Source organism: Pelecanus crispus, chromosome 11 (genome assembly GCF_030463565.1).
Source record: "Pelecanus crispus isolate bPelCri1 chromosome 11, bPelCri1.pri, whole genome shotgun sequence".
In the NCBI taxonomy this organism is placed as follows: domain Eukaryota; kingdom Metazoa; phylum Chordata; class Aves; order Pelecaniformes; family Pelecanidae; genus Pelecanus; species Pelecanus crispus.
Window position 1 is genome coordinate 25,347,363 of NC_134653.1, and position 18,303 is coordinate 25,365,665.

At 51.0% G+C, this 18,303-nt stretch overlaps 1 protein-coding gene across 1 annotated transcript in view; it reads left to right on the plus strand.

Annotated features, from left to right (window-relative positions):
* Positions 1 to 18,303, plus strand: part of RBM19 (RNA binding motif protein 19) — a 63,582-nt gene that overhangs the window by 36,283 nt on the left and 8,996 nt on the right. Inside the window, exon 22 of the mRNA XM_075718905.1 lies at positions 12,294 to 12,399. Within this exon, the coding sequence (XP_075575020.1) occupies positions 12,294 to 12,399 (106 nt within the window). The remainder of the gene's footprint in view (positions 1 to 12,293; positions 12,400 to 18,303) is intronic.

Sequence of the window (18,303 nt, forward strand, 5' to 3'; positions counted from 1 at the left end):
GCTAGTTGTACAAATTTCCTCTTGTCTTTGAAACAAGCTGACTCATAAGAATCCTAGACGAGCAGAGATTTGTACCGGGCCCTCCTGTGAGCACTATTTTTAGCGTAACTTATTTTTGACCAGAGCTGCACTCTGATCAGGATTTTCAAAAGAGCCCAGGAGAGATAAATCCCCAAATCTCAGCGCTGTTGGAGCTGCGGGTTCCTTTGAAATCCTGACCTGCTGGTGATTGCTGCAGTGACTTGGTGGCTCCTAAGCCCTGGTCCTGCAAGGTGCTGCATGCAGGGAGAGTTGTGGCTTACGAGCACAAACTCTGCGAAAGGCTTTGCAAGTGTTGGAGGCTGTCATTGAAGTCCGTGCAAGGATTGTGATTTCATGGGGTTTGGGATATAAGGGTCACGACTGTGGTAGTTTGTACATCTCTGTGACAGCCACTGTGGGAGGGGGTGTTGGAAGCTGTATTTTGGTCCTGGCATGGTCCTTGGAGGTAGGTGTGATGGGAGGCTGGGGAAGGCTCAAGAGAAGTCGTCTCTCAGTTGTCCTGGTAGAGCTGGACTTTACTATATTTGAATGTCTTTTCTCTGCCCCTGAAAAAAAAAAAATTACAGTAACGTTAAGAAGAAAGCCACTGGTTAGGTGAAATCACAGAATTTGGGAGTGGCCAGAGCCCAGGTGGAGCCTCAGCAGGGCTGGCATGCAGCGGCAGAGGAGGGAAGAGCCCTGTGGTGACCAGAGCTGGGAGCAGAGGTCCCCTCTGTAAGATGGTAAAAGAGGCGGCAAGCAGCAGCAAAACCTAAATAATAGAGTAGGATTTCCCATCTCTGCTGGTTTCGACTGACCTCTTCAGTAACATATGTCCAGCAGTGGTTATCTTTAAGTCCTCTGAGTCACCAGCTCACACTCTTTGGGACCAGCAGATGACTTTGAGCCCCCAGCTCTCTTGCAGAGTTCTGTGCAGGTCCAACAGTGGTATTTAAACCCAGGGCTTCCTAAAGCTTGTGGCGTTCTCTGTGCCAGCTCTGCACCTTCCCCTGTGCCTTGGGAATGGGCTTGAAAATTTTGAGCGTTGAGAGGTAAAGTTTTGGAAGTAAATCTGTTCATGCTTTAACTAAATAGTGAATCACTGGTGTCTTTGAAGCATGAAAATAAATGTGGATGATATGCAGGTATCTTCTCTGGGAGGTGTCAGCGTGCTCAGTAAGTCCTGGGTGCTTTTCTTTGATGTTGCCAACTCTAAAATAAATGTATAACAATAGGTAGATAAAAAAAAACCTTCCCACCCTATGTTAGACCCCGTGGCACGCGATCCTCTGTCAGTGAGGACCAGGAAACAAAGGCAGGACAGAGGTGACTCTGCTTGTGCAACACCCTGTGGGCAGGCATGGGTAGGAAGGGATCTGTGGAAGAGCTGAGATCTCACTTTGCAGTCAGACCAGGAACAAACTGGGAGATGACCGGGTCCAACCCTCTGTCCAAAAGGCGTGCGGAGGCTGCTGGGTGGTTTTCTGCATGTTAGCATCTCTTGCTGCAGACACCTGACGGCTGGCACTCATCCCCTGCCAGCGCTCCCCACCTTTCTTTTTGCCACGCTGTCCCGTTAAATTCAGGCGCGGGAGCCAGCTTTGTAGGGCTAAATTACTGTGACAGTCGTACCATAGCAACTGTACCTGTCTGCTTCTGCCAGCTGCAAGCCGGGAAGCTGTTGAAAAATAATCATCATTTAGGAGGAGCGGGGGGCCGAGGAGCTGCAAAGGGAGGCTGCAAGACAATGTGATGCCGCTTCCACTGGCATGGCAAATCTGTGCCGACTGGAGAAGGAGAAGGCCCCTTTTAATATTAGCCTTTAAAGCAAATCTCTTTAAGGAATCGAATCTCTCACATGACGTTAAACCTCACGAAGTAGGATTAAATGTGGCAAAATTAAGAAACCAAACCTGGTTGCAGCACCTGTTTAAAAATTACTTAAGTGGAGGGATATTAAAATTTTAAGACCTGCTGCTGTGCTGGTGATGGAGGATTTAAAAAATAATAATTACTGTTGGTTTTTTTCTTTTCTTTTTGCTTGGTTTTCAGAATTGGTTTCTTTCTGTTTAGCATGCAGTCTAATTGCGTAATTACACGATAGACTGGAGTAGAATTTAGTGCGTGTAATACCAGTTAGAAAGAAGAGCCCTAATTATGTATATCTTCTCAGGTAAATAATACATCAGGGGCATGGAGTGGCCTAATTACTGTTCTGAAAACCTGCCTAATGACTAATTTACTTGGAATTTCAGAAAGCTTTTGATAAGGTCCCTCGTAAGCAATTGTTAAGGAAAATAAATCGAGAAGGGGTAAAATGTTTTGCTACATTTTTAAACCCTTTTAAGTGACAGGAAACAGCCACTGCCTTGGGGTCTTGCAAGGAGAGGGAAGGTCCTGTGGCTGCATGTTGATCTGGAGCCAAAGCTGTTGCATTTTTGATCCTACTTCACTGCGAGCTCCAAAGGAGACTGCTGCTGAGTGAGCCGTCCACAAAAAATGGGACTTAATATTAGCAGGAGTCTTGTGGGTTAATTCACAGTTCCTTGGAAGAAGTGCGTCTATGTCATATAGTCTCTGGCACCAGCAGTATTTGTGACGCTGACCATCTGAGTGTCTTCTGAAGATCTGGTCCAAAATTTGATAAATCCAAAAAGAGCTAAACTTTGCTTAGTTTTCCACATGCGGAAGAGATGGGGAGCGAGGGCAATCCAAAAGCTGGACTAGCTTCTCCAGGGCTGGTTTCTAGGTGGATCTCATGGGCTTCCTCCATGTGCTAGAGCTGGGACGAGCCACCCCCTTTAATCTGGGGAGCATGGTGCACATGTCAGGGAGACACCACAGTGAAACTTAAATCAACAGCATGGATAAATGAGTCAACTGGTGGTCCCTGGCGAGAGATGGGCAGAGGTGACAAGGAGGGGTAGGAGATGCAAAGACTTGCAGGTGAAAGAGAGGAGAGTACTGGCGCAGCCTTTAGCTGGGACGGAGGAACCCCGAACCAGCGGGATGATGGGGATGAAGCAGGAGAGATCAGTAAGGGCTGCCCAGTGCAGGCACTGCAAAGGCTGGGCAGGGGGTGCAGTGGGGGGACCTGAGCTGCAAGGCTGGGCTGGGGCAGATGTGCCAGGACAGTGTGGCCGCTGGAGAGGGGAATCTGGGAGGGTGGCATAGGGATGGGGATGCAGGAGCCTTACAGGCTTGCCTCCACTCCCAAACCACATCTCCCTGGCCACTGTGTCTACCAGGGTGATTTTTTTTGGCATGTATTTGTGACAAAGCATCACTTTATTCTGCCATGGACATGGTGCCTGCGTCTTCCACAGATTCACAGTTTTAAAAAAATAAATAAAACACACACTTTGTTTGCAAGACGCTGTGCCACACCTATTACAATGGTGCCCCTCACTCCTGGACCTCATGCTCTCCTCCTTCAAGCATGGCTCTGCCCCGCTGCCTCTTGACATCTCCTGGTACGGGCAGGTTTGGCAGCTTGGACTGCCTTGCTACCACTGCCCCCTCCTTTTGCAAACCCCCTCACTTTGCTTTTGGGTCTTTTCTGGGAGAAAGCACGGCTGTGTATTTCCAACTGGAGGAGCTGAAGAGATGTGGGGGGAGCAGCAGGAGGGATTTAGCACCAAAGGGTTCTTTGCTGAGCAGCCACGGCGGAGATAAAGCAAGAGGATCTTTGTGCCTAGCCGGCGACATGCTAATTGGCTTTCCTTCCTAGCAAACTTTGCAAATGACGCTCTTTAAGTCATCGGCAAGATAAACAGTTGCTGTGGCAGGTGTGCCGAAAGCGCCGTCTGGATGTAATTAGACGTGTTTGCGAGAGAGCATCCTGGAGACATCGAACAGTGCTGTTCGTGCCGGGTGCATCCCAGGGGGCTTGTCCCACTCTCCCCTCCCCTGCTGTGGGCAGGGCTGCTTTCGGAAAGCATTGGTCGCTTCCAGCCAAACTCGGGGGGATGCAAGGTGGGAATTGGGCTGCTGTAGATTTTCTACAAGTCTGGTGGAAATGAAGCCTGAGAAAAGGTTGTTATTTGTGCTGCAGTGGCAGAAAGGTGGAAAATTTCTCTCACATCAGAGACTCTCCGTGTGGGACCGGGAGGGGATGGTCACCAAGGCTGGACACCGCATGTCCCATCACCACAGCCCTCAGAGCACATGCTTCTCGTGCACCTTTCTGTGGCTCAGATTCTCCCATCAAAGAGAAATACCTAGGTGACTTCTCTTTCTTGCAGGGCCAGGTCACCCTTTTGCAGGACTTGCAGCTTTTCCGCTGCTTTTGCTGTGGGGCTTTTGCTTTCTCTCTCATACCAAAGATGCTCACGTTTGTGTTGCACAGGTTTTTTTGAATCACGAGTCCCTCTGCTGCCTTCATGGATTGATCAAAGTGTTGTATGTCTGTGTGAGGTTGGTAGACAGCAGCTGTGGCTTTGCAGGCGGTGAGCTGGAAAAATGGAAGAGGTGAGGCATCGCAAGGTCACCTGTATGGGGGAGCGGAGGCTGAAAAGGAGCCTGGGGTCCCTGCTTCATTCCCCAGCATCACTTCTGGCTGCTGAGCTCCTTAGCAGTAGCTCAAGGGCTGCAGCATCTCTTAGTGCTCGTTCCTGCTTCATCAGGAGCTGATGGTCATCACCGATCCCAGAGAACCTCCTAGTTTGAAAATACTGTTCCTGATTTTTGTGGGCCCTTTATGTAGGGCTGTGTTAAATGGCACTCCCATTTCTGAAGCCTTGTTTCAGAGAGACCTCTTGTCTCCTGGGGAGACTTGGAGTTTCTTTGAGACTTGGGAGTCTCTCTGCTTTACTGTGTTGTTTCACTGCCCTGTCAAGCAGTTCATTGAATCTTCCAGGTAATGAGTCACAGGTGTTTTGGGGGGAGTACAAAGCTGTATGCTGTCTGGGATGAGACTGCCTCGAGGGGAGCTGTGTGACCCTGTCCTAGGGCCTAGCAGGGCAGGAGAGGGACAAGTGGGAACCACCCGTACCCAGCTGAAAATGCAGGAGGCGTTTGAATACTCATGATCCCACATGAGCTGAGGATACGGGCGCAAATAGCTTTGAAATCTTGTCACGGTGAGCTTCCCGCCACTCTGACTGCAAGCAGACAGGGCTGTGCTTCATTTACGTGGTGTGGAAGAGGTACCTCATTGCATCCACGAGTGCAGCACAACCAGCAGCTCCTGCCTGGAAATGCTCACTGCCAAAAAGAGTAATTCGTGGTGAAATGCTGTGGCTGAGCTCGGACACATGCTGGCGGACACGTGCCGTTCCCTCCGTATGGGTGGCCAGGAGGGGAGCCTGGCTTTAGACCTCCTGTGGGAGGCTCTGTGCAGCATGGCCAGGTCTCCTCCAGAAAACTGGCCTCAGGAAGGGGTCCATCGCTTGGAAGCAGCTGAGTTCAGAGAAGACAGCAGCATTTCTCCCAGCAGCATGAGGCAGGCACTGAAGAACAGGAATCACATAAAGTGAAACCCAGTTTTGCTGTGGCAGCCTATCAAGAGGCCTCCAAACAAAGACTATGCTCCTGGGCAAAGAGGAGAGGAAGCTGGAAAAACTGATGATCCATGTAGTAAAGAACAAGGCGCAGACGTGGCTGTCCTCCTCCTGCATTCCACTGGCTTTTCATAGGCGTTTTCAAGGTGATTTGATTATCCAGCAGGACTGTCTGGTGCAAGTGAGGAGCCGCTGTGGGAATGAAGGATCAGCTTTGCAGTGGAGCCAGGGCAGGCAAGGACCCGCTTTTCTACATCACTTCATCCATGCAGCCGTGGGCTGGGGGTCCACCGGGGCAGCTGGTCTGCTGCAAAGTCCCCCCACTTGTCGTCTCCTGCCCCCGTGGCTCCGCCAGAGTTGGAGACAGTGGCAGTTTGCACTTGGTTCAACGTGTGAGGAGGCTTCACTCCTGCCTTGCCCTCCTGCGCATTAATTTGCTAATTTTCAGAGGTTACCGAGGAGACGTTATTGATGATGATGATAATGGTAATAGGGGAGATAGGTGGCAGATTAATTCCTGAACTCTCTAACAGGATTTAAGCTAACAAGAGAGGAGGGCTTTTTTCCTCCCTCTCTCCTTTCCCTTCCTCCTTTCAGATATTTCCTGTGCTGGGGATAACAACACCAAGGAGTGTTAAATTGGCTCTGAATGTCCACCCCTGGCTGTCCACATTCTTGTAACGATTTCATTAGCTTGAATTATCCACGTTATTTTCTTGTAATGGGATTAGCCGTACTGGAGTCAGCTGAAGTCCTGGAGCGGGAGGCGGGAGGGACCTTCCACTGCGTATTTCATTAACTCTCTCATGCAGGGGGTGGAACTGGCCACGGCTCAGCCCAGGGGCAAAACCATTTGCCAGGGTCCCACGTTCCTAAAGGAGGAAGAAAGAAAAAGGACCATTATTTCCCCCCTCCCACCCCCCATAATCAGCAAATCGGTGCAGAAGCAGAGACTGGCAGGGAGGTAATTTGTTGGGGGAGGGAAGGTCCTATATGGGGTCAAGGGGGGGGGGGAAATAAAATTAAGACCATTGCAAAGTGATTGAGTGAATTCTGCTGGGCTGACATGTGGTTGCAGCCTGCTGCTGGGGAAAAGGTTGTGCAGCAAGAGAAGGGAAGGGAAGGACTTCTGCCTCTTTTGGACTTACTGTCCCCTGCCCAGAACCATTTCTGATGAGCAGTTACACTGCCTGGCTCATTCGCTTGAGCTCATCATAGGGCTGCCAGAAGTCACAAGGCGGGATTTAGGCAGTGTCAGGGCTTGTGAATGAGAATGCAGCGAGAGGAGAGGAGGGGAGAGAGGAGTAGGTGGTGGCAGTAGATGGCAACCCACGAGAAGGCTGGCAACCTTGCTAGAGGTTTTCATGACCAGCTTTCCAACGTGGTTATTGCTGGTTTGTTTTTCTTGAAGGGAGATAAACCAGAGACAAGGGTTTGGGACTGTCCCATGCAGTGGGACATCTGTACGTGTCTGGAGAGACCTAAGGTTGATTTTTCTGTTTGTTTTCTAAGAAGGTCTGCTCTTCTGGCAGTGGACAGCAGTTGGTCTTTGCAACTGTTGCATGGATTCACAGTGTCATTTGGGCTTTCCCCTATGGAACTTGACAACCGAAGAGTCCTTCATCAGCTCGTATCTGAGAGTTGATCTGAGAAGATCAAGCATGATGAACACATCTTTGTGTTTGGGTCTTGAAAATAGTGATTAAGGCTGAGCAGGTCTTGGCCCATCCCAAGGAGCTTGCGGTTTAAATGTTATTTGAGACAGGGAACAGGATGAAATGGACGGGACACTTCCCAGCTGGAATAATGTTCAGCTTCATCTGTAGGTACCTGTCCCATGAACGAGCATGTGCGAACAGCAGTCATGACTGCCAGGGGCAGTGCTGGGACCAGACCTAGATGTTGGGGCCTGCGCGAGGTTGGGGAGAGACTTAGAAGCAGGGGGCAGAAATTCAAACAAAACCTGATGGGAAAAGAGGAGCTGTGAAAAGAGGTGGTGGAGTCAGCGGCAGAAGATGGTGCTGGCACTGTGTGCCTGGCAATACTGTGGTGGATTTGGGGCTGTGCCTGCAGCAGGGGAATGGTGATGGAAGGGGAGGGATCTGCAGGGTGGGAATTTGCGCATCGTGCTGGTGGAGGAGGGAAGAGGGTTTCTGGAGACCACCTGTATCCCCATCCTCCTGTGCCCTCAGGCTGCTCGGCCATGTGGATGAAGGGTGCGCAAGCTCCTTCTAGTAAATGGGCAAAGCCAAGTGAGCAGTATGTTGTCTACCGAGCTAGAGTGTGCTCTGTTTAATAGCAATATAATGTCCTATAATTAGCAGGCAAAGGACTTGCCTCCCAGCTGGCCTGTGCCAGAAGGATATAATTACAATCCCAAGGAGTGATGTTCCTCTGACCTGCAGCCAGCTTGCAGCGTACGTCTTACAGCGTGGAGGAGAAATCTACTTCTCTTCCCTGTCTATTCAGCCAGGGAAGTGAGGTGGTGGCTGCAGCACCACTGGAGGAGCTGCCAAAGCATCAGGAGGGCGGCTGATACCCACAATGCCATGTAGAAGTGCTGGATCCCTCCTGGGTGGGAGGGAGGGGATATCCCTTCTGGCATTTCTGGGAGCATCGTGTGTTTCTGCTGAGCTTGGGACCGGTGACTTGTCAATGGAAGGGTTGTAGTTGTCGTCATTCTGCAGCCATGTGGATCGTTGCTCAGGCAGGACCAATACAGGCTTTTACTGTTTTCCCCTCTGCCTTTGTAAATCTGGATCAGCACGAAACAAAGGTTCTCGTTTAGGAAATATCTTAGTTGCAGCATTTGTTCAGGGCTGTCATCCCTTCCAGCCAGCGGCGTGAGAGTGTGCCAAGCCTGGGAAAGCACAGGCGAGAGGAGAGATTTTGCCAGCCTGGCTGGCAAGCTGCCTGCAGCACGTGGGGAGCACAGGCAGAGGGAGGCTGGGAGAGCCACGTTCTCCAGACCCACCCACGCTTCTGCCTGGGCTCTGCCCTCCCCTCTGGGCCCTGACCACCACTCGGGATTTCAGAGGACTGCCATTCGGACACCATTCTTCTTGAATACACAGGGAAGGAAACCAGGAGGCAACAGAGCAGCCACATGTATGGCAGGTCACTGGGGGCTTTGCAAACCTCCGTGGCAGAGTTCTTGCTCTTTGTTTTTGCTCCCACCCCCAAAACTGCGTATATTAGTCATGAGCAGCCCCATGGGAAGTTGTGTACATAAGACATTTCTTTTTGCCACAGACCTTGGCTGCACTCGTTACGGATGAAATTGCAGCCTGGTACGGTGCCACCAAGAACCATGGGGGTGCCCTGCCAGAAATCCAGCCCTGGGCCAAGCATGTGGGTCTGACGGGGCCAGGATTTGCCAGAAAGGAGGTTACAGTCTTCTGCAAAGTTAAGCCAAGCTGACTGCAAACAAATTGGTATCTGAAGCAGGAAAGGGCTTTGCTCCCACAACCACTGAGTCCTTCAGCACTGCTGCTATGGCTGAGCCCTGACACCGGTGCAGAGGCTCAGGAGCACTTGGAGAAGACCTGGATACTGGTGGGTACGAATGCAGAAACAGCTCAGGTTTCACACTCACGCTAACTCTGGAGACTTCCCTGTAAACCTTCATGCCTGGGGTGAGGATCCTGGCATGGTGCTGTGCTCCACAGCAGCAGCAGGTTTTGGTGCCAGTGCTTTCTGATCTCCATCCAGTTTGCCATGGAGAGAGGATAGAGACATCAGCTCCAAGAGGAACCCTCACTTCTGGGGCACGTGCTGCTTTTTCATGCTGTTTGTGCCTATCTGAGATGAGTGCTGGAAGGGGAAGGAGGTAGCAGCAACACCGGGTCTGAGCTGCTGTGAGCCCCTCCTGCTGCCACAGCCATCTCCACCCCTGGGGAAGCTCATATTTTAAAGCAGCTCGATGGGATCTTACAGGTGAGATGAGTTTAGCAGCCTGTATAAAAGCTGCTTTCTTCCCTCCCATGTTATTTTGCTCGGGTTTTGCCCGGGCGATGAGCTGCATGCCTTTTCCTTCCACCATCCCTGCTCCTGTGTCTTTGCCCATGGCAGCCATGGTGTGATCCGTGCACAGCCATCCCAGAGCTGGAAGGCTGCGGCATCGATGCGGCCAGCGTGGGAGCAAACACAGCAGCACCTGGCTTCCGTGGGCAGCAGGAGCCTGGCACTGTGAGGGGTAATTGGGTTCCCTCCGCCTCTGCCTCTCTCCCCCCAAATCTGGAGGAAATAATTGGAAAAGAGAGGTGTGAGTCTCTGCCTGGCACTGGAGAGGAGAACATTAAAGGCCCGGGCTCTCCACTTCATTCGCAGCTCCCGGGATGGTAATTGCTGTGTTGTGGTTTCTAATTAGCGCCACAGTAGGGGGGAGGGTGTTTTACTCTGCAGCCCCAGTGAGGTCAGCCCTGTCTCTGCCGTGCCCCTCGGCTTTCCTCGCCCCCCAGCTTTGCCTGCTCCCTGTTGGGAGCTGCGCTGCAGCTTCCTCCAGTGGACCCATCTCTCTGGGAGCCCTTGGTGGGCACCGCTGTCCTGCGTCCCCTCAGCCCCCTCCCCGGGGAGATGCCTGTGGTCAGCCCCACTCTGGATTGGGTCCCCACTGCCTCTGCATGTCTCCCAGCATGGGTGGCTTGGGCTGCTCTGAGCTGGGGAAGAGGGAAGAGCCAGCTTCTCCCATCTCTGCCCAGGCTGGTGTGGGTCACTCCAGCTTCCCCCTGGGACCCTGAGCCCCAGGGTCCGTAGCTGTCCTGCTCCTGCTGGGCACCTCCTTGCCCATCCTTGCCCATCTTGTGTGTTGGGTCTCGGTGTCAAAAGGGAGATGTGGTGTTTAAGTGCACAGAGTGAGTGTTGTCTGAGACCTCCTCCCTTTTAGCAAATATTCTGCTCATATTGCTTTAGCAGATATTCCGCTCCCCCTAGGCAATGCCTATGATGTTCTCCACGGAGCAGTAGGTTGGAGTGAGCTCTCCCCTGCCCATGCCACCCACCACCTGTGGTTCCTAGCTAGATGGTCATCTTCTTGGGCCAGGAGCTCTCTCGTTGCCTCCCCTTAACGCAACTGCAGCATTCGAGATCCTACAGGGATGCCACAAGTGAGAGGAGCCGCCTGCAGAGCTCCTGGGGCCCCCATTACCCGCACCCCGTTGCAGGAGGACCCTCCTGCTGCTGGAAACCATGCGGCGCTCCTGCTGCTCCCGGAGCCGAGCATCCCCGCCGGCTGAGGCTGCTCCCTTGCCTCCGCTCAGGTTTGTTTGTTTGTTTGCGTAGCGCCAGCTCGAAGCGGGCAGGAGGGAGAGAGGGAGGGAAAGCGCCGAGGAGGAGACGTGCGGATTCATTTTGAGGCTTCATAATGGTACATTTACACACCACGTTGCCTAAGGAAATTGAGTAGATGAATGCCTGGTCATGCTGCCAGTGCACCAGGTTAACTCCCAGGATTTAGCTTATATCATTTCACGAGAGCGTTTATGGCCTTTACTGTGTTTATTCCCAGGTGCTCTTTGGCACTGCTGCATCCCAGGCTCCTTTTGTGTATGCGCGCGCGTGTGTAGATCTTCAAATAAAATAACACATCTATTCAGACCCGGTCCACATTAAATATTTATTGCCTGCAATTTGTGCATATGTGTTTGATAAATGGGTGTAAGGGGAGGGGAGGAGAAGGGGAAGCAGGAGCTGGGATGCAGAGAAAGCTTTGGCTTTGTCCTGGAATTTCTCCAGGGGATGGCACTGGAGAGGGGTGTCAGGCGAGCACTGCCTCTGCGTCAGTTTTCAGGCTTTGGGGCAAGGTCCGGGCTGGTGGGATGGCTGTGTGCTTTGGTGCTCAAGCAACAAGTTCCTTCTCCAGGGACAGGCATGCCATGACAAGGTTTCAGCTGGACCATGGTGGAGTATGGAGGCTGCCAGCCCTACCCCACACATTCCAGCTAAACAGGAACCCCCTTATCTCCCCATTCCTGACTTTCCATCCCATTGGCACTCAAAAACTTGTCTGAAATACTGCTGGATCTGAGGGTTGTTGTGCAGGAATTGGGTCTGCTGAATTCACTGGTTTCCCCTTATACTTTCAGCAAGCTTAAATAAAACCAGTTTATTCTAGCTAATGAAAGAGGTTGGGTGGCTGGCTGCAGAATGGGAAATACAGGTACCCAAGTGAAGTGTTAAAGCAAGGAAGTCCAGTCTTAAAAATGATGCCTAGCATCTGCGGAGCAGAGGGATGACACCTTTGCGAACACAGTGCCTACAACAGGTTTTGGGGATGGAGGAGCTGTTCTGGAAAGAGAATAGGTCTCCATGAGGCTGTGCTCTGGCTCAAGCCTGTATCCTGTGCCTCTTTTCAAAGGTGCAAATGAATCTGTTTTGATGGTGGTCAGGAGCAGCCCTGCCTCCTGGTAACCTGGAGATGCTCTTCGCCCGCCCTGAACAGGGCATGGCATGCAGGGTGGGTCCTTGGTTTCTGCAGATCTCCTAGAGGGAGACAGAAAGCAGTTCTATTAAAAAAGGTTTTTGCTTTGTTAAGGTTTGCAGCTGGAAAGCATGACCATTGAAATCCAAGCTGAGTTTTTTAGCTGTTACTAGGTGCTTTGGACATGGGGCTTACAGGGAAGCAGAGCATCTGCAGGACACCGTTTGCCCGAGTACTCAGCACTGGCAAGCCTGCAATGTGGGTCTGCAACTGGTAGTGCTGTGGTTTGTGATAAAATGATGGTTCTTCCCTTGATCTCACAGTGTCTTTGCTTTTCCCTCTCTAATTCACAGCACCTTTGGAGAGCTGAAGACTGTCCGGCTGCCCAAGAAAATGGCAGGAACGGGATCCCACCGGGGCTTTGGGTTTGTGGATTTCCTCACCAAGCAGGATGCCAAGGTGAGATGTAGTCCTCCCCTTCTGGCACCCTATCAGCCTGGTCTCAGAGCAGAAGGTGAGGAAGGGAGCGTGGAGGCTCTGTCCCACTGAGGCATAGCCCAAATGTCAGGCAGGCTGTTACCATTCACCAGCAAAGCTCCACTGAGGCGAAAACCCCCATGTGGGCAACCAGTGAAGGTTAGGCGACAGAAACCGCAACCTAAGCCGTAATGGGCAGAGGTTTCGTGCAACTGATACAATGGCTAAAAATTCATGTAATGTAGGACAGGGACTTATTTTTCAGGTTTGTCAGAAGCAAGGTGAGAAGGGATGGTTTTGACCCAATGTAAACACTTCAGGAAACCTCAGTACACGTCCCACTTCCACCACTGTGTTGGTTTTAGGGGAGCTGTGGGTATTGTGGCTGTTTACTGATTTGTAAACTGCACAAGGCCTGTCTTCATTAGTTCCTCTGTGTGTTGAGACCCCTGTGTGAGCAGCCTTACCCTGGCGTTTTTCAGAGAATAACAGAAGAGCAGTAGTTGTGAATTGGTCAAAAGGATGGGCAAGCAGAGAGAAAGGACTGTGTCTGCTTCACCTTGCTGAACACAAGAACAAAGATCAAGTTCTGTAATCCAGTCATTGTCTTGATCCAAAGAGGGGACGTAGCTGTGCTGGGTTGGCCAAGGATGCTTTCTCAGAGTGGTCTGCGCTGGCTATTTGACAGCAGTATCAAAAATGTCGGCAGCAAGCAGCTGTGCCTGGGAAATGCCTTTCTGAGCACCAAGAACTGAGCTCCCGAAGCCTGCAAGTTGAAAGCACGTTTTGCTTTAACCAAAAAATACAAAACCCATTGTTCCAATATCTTGACATTTTTGCAATCTGTATGCACTTTATGCTGCAAAATATTCCATAGCATTTTAAGCCGGGATAGATTGCAGTGCAAAATGTTCTACTATTATTTTTTTTAAAGCTTTCCTATATGTTTTATTTCCATATTTGCAGAAGAAACAGGGGGATTGTAGCCTGTCTGATAGTATTGTGCTCTTACCCTTTGCCAGAGGTTCAGGAGCAGCCTGGACCAGGCATGGTCTCTCATGCACTGGGCAGAAAAGGGTCCTCGGCCCTGCTGTAAGCTGCTGTGTGGGCACTCCCAGCACCAGAGCAGTGCGGATTTCATCTGCGCTGTTGGTGATTTGCACGGTCTCTGGAAGAGGAACAGTTGTGGGCACAAGCCAAGGGATGTTATTGCTGAAGGGAAGGGACCACATGGCTCCACTGACTCCCCGAGACTCCAAATTTTCAAGACTGTGAGCAGAGATGAAGAAGAGAGGAGCGGGGAGCAAGCGTAGCCTTGTGTTTATGTTTTTAGACAAGATTCATTGATCCGGGATCACAAGGGACTATTAGATCATCCGTTCCAGTCTGACCTCCTGTATAACGCAGTGCATAGAGTTTCTTTGTTAGTCCTGTATTGATCCTAATTCAAACTTCCTTCTGCTCAGCATTCATCTTCCCTTTGGGAGCCAGCTTGCTGGGCAGTGTGGGGTGCAGTAAGCACCCCAGGAGAGTGGTTCCTCTCCCTGCAAGGTGACCTGTGCCTATGGCTCTGCTCAAACCATGGCTCTGGGCAGCTTTGCTTTAACCTCTGCTTCGCTCCAGAGTCGTTCAGGCTTTGTTCCTGGTTTTTGAGTTAATCTTTTTCTAAGGAAACTTTAAGCATTTGATGGAAGGGTGCATACAGGGACCTGGATGGTTCTTTACTGCTGCTCAGTTTGGGGGTGAATGAGACAGCACCCGCTTTTCTGCTTGGTTTCTGGAGGAGACAGGGCAGAGGCTCAGTGTCTGCATCCAGTCCCTCTTCAGCCCCTTGGGGACCCAGTGGCTGATTCCAGCTGCACTGGACGAATAGAGATCTCGACAGTAGGAAACCCGTCTATCGCTGGTGAGCACCGGCAGCCAGCTGGAGGGGAGAGAGCTAGGCAGGGCGCTTGCTTGGAGCACTGCTCCCAAAGCTCACAGAGGCCATGGGAGGCGAGTGTGCAGGGAGCGAGCCACCCTACAGAAGATCGCTCGGGGCGGGGTTTCTTCGTTTCCAGCAAAGCAGCTCTTCTTCCTTCTTTTTTTTTTTTTTTTTTCTCCGCCCTCATCTCTTTGAGGGATTTAATTGTCTCACAAGTGGCACATCAAGTACACTCCATTGGCCGTCTGGAAAAGGATGCGCTGTGTATTGATGAATAGGATCCTGAATATTGTAAACACGGACATAATTGGCTTAGAGTTTATTGCTAAGTGAAACGAGAGAGGAGGGGAGTAGGCCTGGAGACCTCTGAGCTGAATAGCTGTGACTGTCAATGACATTTTTGCTCAGAGTGGTAATCTGGAAATCGCTTATAAGCATCTTATAAAACATGATGTTTTTGTAATAGAATAATTAGGGTGGCTTTGTTGGGCATTTAAAGCCTGTGACCTCCCGTGTTTGTCTTTTTCTCTGAGCAATCACGGCTGCTGTGGGAGCGTATGCAGAGATTTTCCAAAGCCAGGACAGAGATGTGGGGCTCCTTCTCCAAACTCCCCAATGCTGTGCCTTGCACACCTGTCCTGCTGGGCTGGGTTTCATCGCCTTGGACTCCCCTGATGCTCTGCCACCCGCTGAAGGAGAGCCAGCCCTGCCAAAAGGTGCTGTTGTGGGAGGGGTGAGCGCCCGAGCCACACTCGTCAGGCAGCCTTGCCTGCAGGAGAGGTGACGTCCAGGCAGGGCAAAGGACACTGCTGGTGGTAGCATCTTCTTCAGAGATGGAGATGCTCGTCCTTCAGAGCCCCAGTCTCATGCCTGGCTTTCGCACAGTGACGTCTGCAGCTGGGGCTGTCTCTTGCGTTGTTTGATGGCTCCCTGGGTGATGGATGGACCTCGACTGAGAGTGTTACACCACCATCAGATGAAATTAGCAGCCCTCTCTCTCCTATGTCGCAAGCATTTAACAGATCACAGCACACACACGTGCAAAGCCAGGAAACGGGGAGGAGCCCAGGTCAAAGGCAGCAATGGGAGGGACAAAGTAATATTCACAAAGAGGGTTTGCATACCCATTGGTCAGGCCTTTGGTTTTAGATCTCTAGTGCCAGCTGACCACTAGCTGGGAGTGCATGGAAGTTGGGGGATGAGAAGGGGAACTTTGGTCTGCTGGCAATAACAAATTAACTCCAGTTAAGGAAGCATTAACCATTTGACATGTTTCCTGATGTTCCCTGTGCAGAATTGTTGTGGGATTGTTTTTATTTTTGAACTATTAACTGGAAGCCGAGTTTCCACTTTTCTCCCCTGTTGATATAAAAATACATCTGGTCTCCAAATAGAAATTGCCCATTCGGGAAAGACAGTCAACCCTTTAAAAATGCACACATACGGAAGGAAAAATCCTTCTGTGCAGCTGGCATCGCAGAGATCATCCTCAGTTGGGACTGGTTCTTGCAAGGAAGGGAAATTTATCAATCTCCTAATGTTGTTGACCCTTTGTCCCTCTAATGACTCCAGCCCAGAGACTCTTTGGCTTGACTGTTTAATAGGGCAAGGGGGAATCTGCAGGCAGAGCAGCACTGTCTTCCAAATTAATATGGCATTTAGGGATGGAGCCGTAGCACTCAGGGGTGATGGACACAATGGTCCGGTCTCTTGATCTCTGCCTTTCCAAAACCCTGGCGCAGCAGGCTCTGCTCCAAAGCAGTGACTGTCTTGTCCTGGCAGCCCAGGCTTCACATGAGTTTGTCGGCCATCCTTAATTTTGAAATTCCCTTTCTGAGTCCCACAAACATTTTTAAGCTGTTGTTGGGAGCCTCTCCCCTTCCTCTTTCCATGTTTCCCTGCTCCATTCACCTGTCCATCCGCCACCTGGTCTCTAGCCCTGCCGGAGCTGTAGTCAGAGCTAGTGACGAAATCCTGCCACGCTGAGCCATGACATTAAGCTCAAACCAAACTCTGCACAATCATAATTGGGAGGGTTCAAAAATGACATTTTCAAGCATACTTGCATCCTGTTTTCTAGGGGGAGAGGGCCATAGGGTTTTCATGCAACCCCTAAAGCATTTGGAAAGCAAAAGAGACCTGCGAGGAGGTTTGCCAGGACTTCAGCTTTCGGTGTTACCTTGCAGTGGGTTTAATTAAATCCTTTTTCGGCATTTAAGGATACCAAGCCTTGTGTGGTGGAGGCTCCCCTTTTCTTAAAGGCCTAGGATGATGCGAAGCCATGGTAGTTAGAGGCCTTTTCTGGTGAGTCTCTCTCTTGGATGAGCAGACATCATACCTCTCTTTATCCTGAGTTCAGATACAACTAAATGAGCCTCTGGCCATCCGATGCTTTGGTCTTCAAAGGAGGTGTCCTGGGAAGGCAGACACTTGGGTGGAGGAGCTGCACCCTGAGAACAGTTCCTGCCTCCACCCCCACTTTCTTTGAAAGCCGGTCTGCTTGTCCTTATTTCATATTTTTCAAGTAATTAAAATGTATTTTTCCCTACCTATCTTTTAATTTGGAATAGCAGCAGTGGCAAATTTCTTCCTCTCGCTGGAAGATTTCCAGCAATGCGGATGTATGGGGGTGGCATTTCTCCCCTTCATACCTTTGTCTTATAAATCATCAGTAGCTTCTCTTTTTTCCCCCTGAGAAAGTCTTAATTCCTCTCAGAGCAACAAAGAGCTAAGTTTTGTTTTTAAGCAGGTTTCCAAATGAAGTGACATTCAGTTGTTTTTCACCTGAAAAGCACGGCTTCTCTTCTGCAGCCCCAGCTTCTGGGAGCCCATCTGGAAGATGGGGCCATGGGGGCCAAAGGTCCCAACATGCCCTTTTCCACGTGGGCTGGAGCAGCGGTGGACTGGGAGGGTCCCTGCGATCTCGCTCCTGCATCCAGAGCTTTGCTTCATCGTGGGCGCAAACCAGCTCATTTTGGGAGTGCGTTTGGCTGGGAAGGACCAATGTCACCAGGCTGCTGGCAGATGCGTCTCTCCCAGCGGGTTTCTTTCATGCAACACAACTTGATGGCAGCATCTGCCTTCCCTCTTGCTCTGTGACCTTTCCCAGTGCTCCCTGCAAATCTAGATGCCTTATCCCGGATTGGGCTGAGCAGCTGTGTGTGCCCAGCGGGGCATGGAAGCAATCCTGCTGCAATGAGGACGAGGTGGCAGAGCAAGCTGCTTTGAGTATGAGAGCCCACCAAGTGCTGCACTTTGCACCATGATTGTGGGTGCATTTGGCATGGTCTGCCCTCCTCTGTGACCTGCTGCGGGGCACAGCAAGGTTGCTAGGGCCATATCCTGTCTTCCAATCTTCCTCTTCCTTGTGCTGCGGGAAGTGAGAAATTAAAAAGTATAAATTAACAAATGAGACCCAGCGATTAGAGCTGCAGTTGTTTGCCAGGCTTTGGAAATGGCTCTTTGTGCCAACGTAAACAGCCATCACAACTCCCTACTGCCACCTCCCCCCGAGTGTTTATTTAAGCCAACACATTGCTCTGCTAATTGGATACCATTCCAAGTGAAAATAGGCCTTTAAAACAACAGCAGCGGCAAATAAAAACAGCTGTAGCTGCAAAAGCATCAGCCGGGCTTGTAGCTCTTCAGAGGGGGATGCACCCCACCACCCAAAAAAGAGCCACGTTGCCCTGCCAGGGTCAGCCCCAGGGAGCTGGCAAAGGTGGGAAGGTGGGGAGTCTCAGCGATGCTACAGAGCAGGTGGAGCTGGTGCTCCTTGTTTCTCTTTTTTTATAATGAATAAGAATTATATGAGTGAAAGGGACTCAGAAGGAGGAGAAAGTGCAGGTTACTGAGTGCTGGTCACTGAAAATGGGGGGGGGTTTTGAGTCTCATAACCCAGCAGCTCAGGCAGGGTCCTGGCTGCCGAGGAGTGCTTGTGGGCAGCCAAAGCTTTTTGCAGG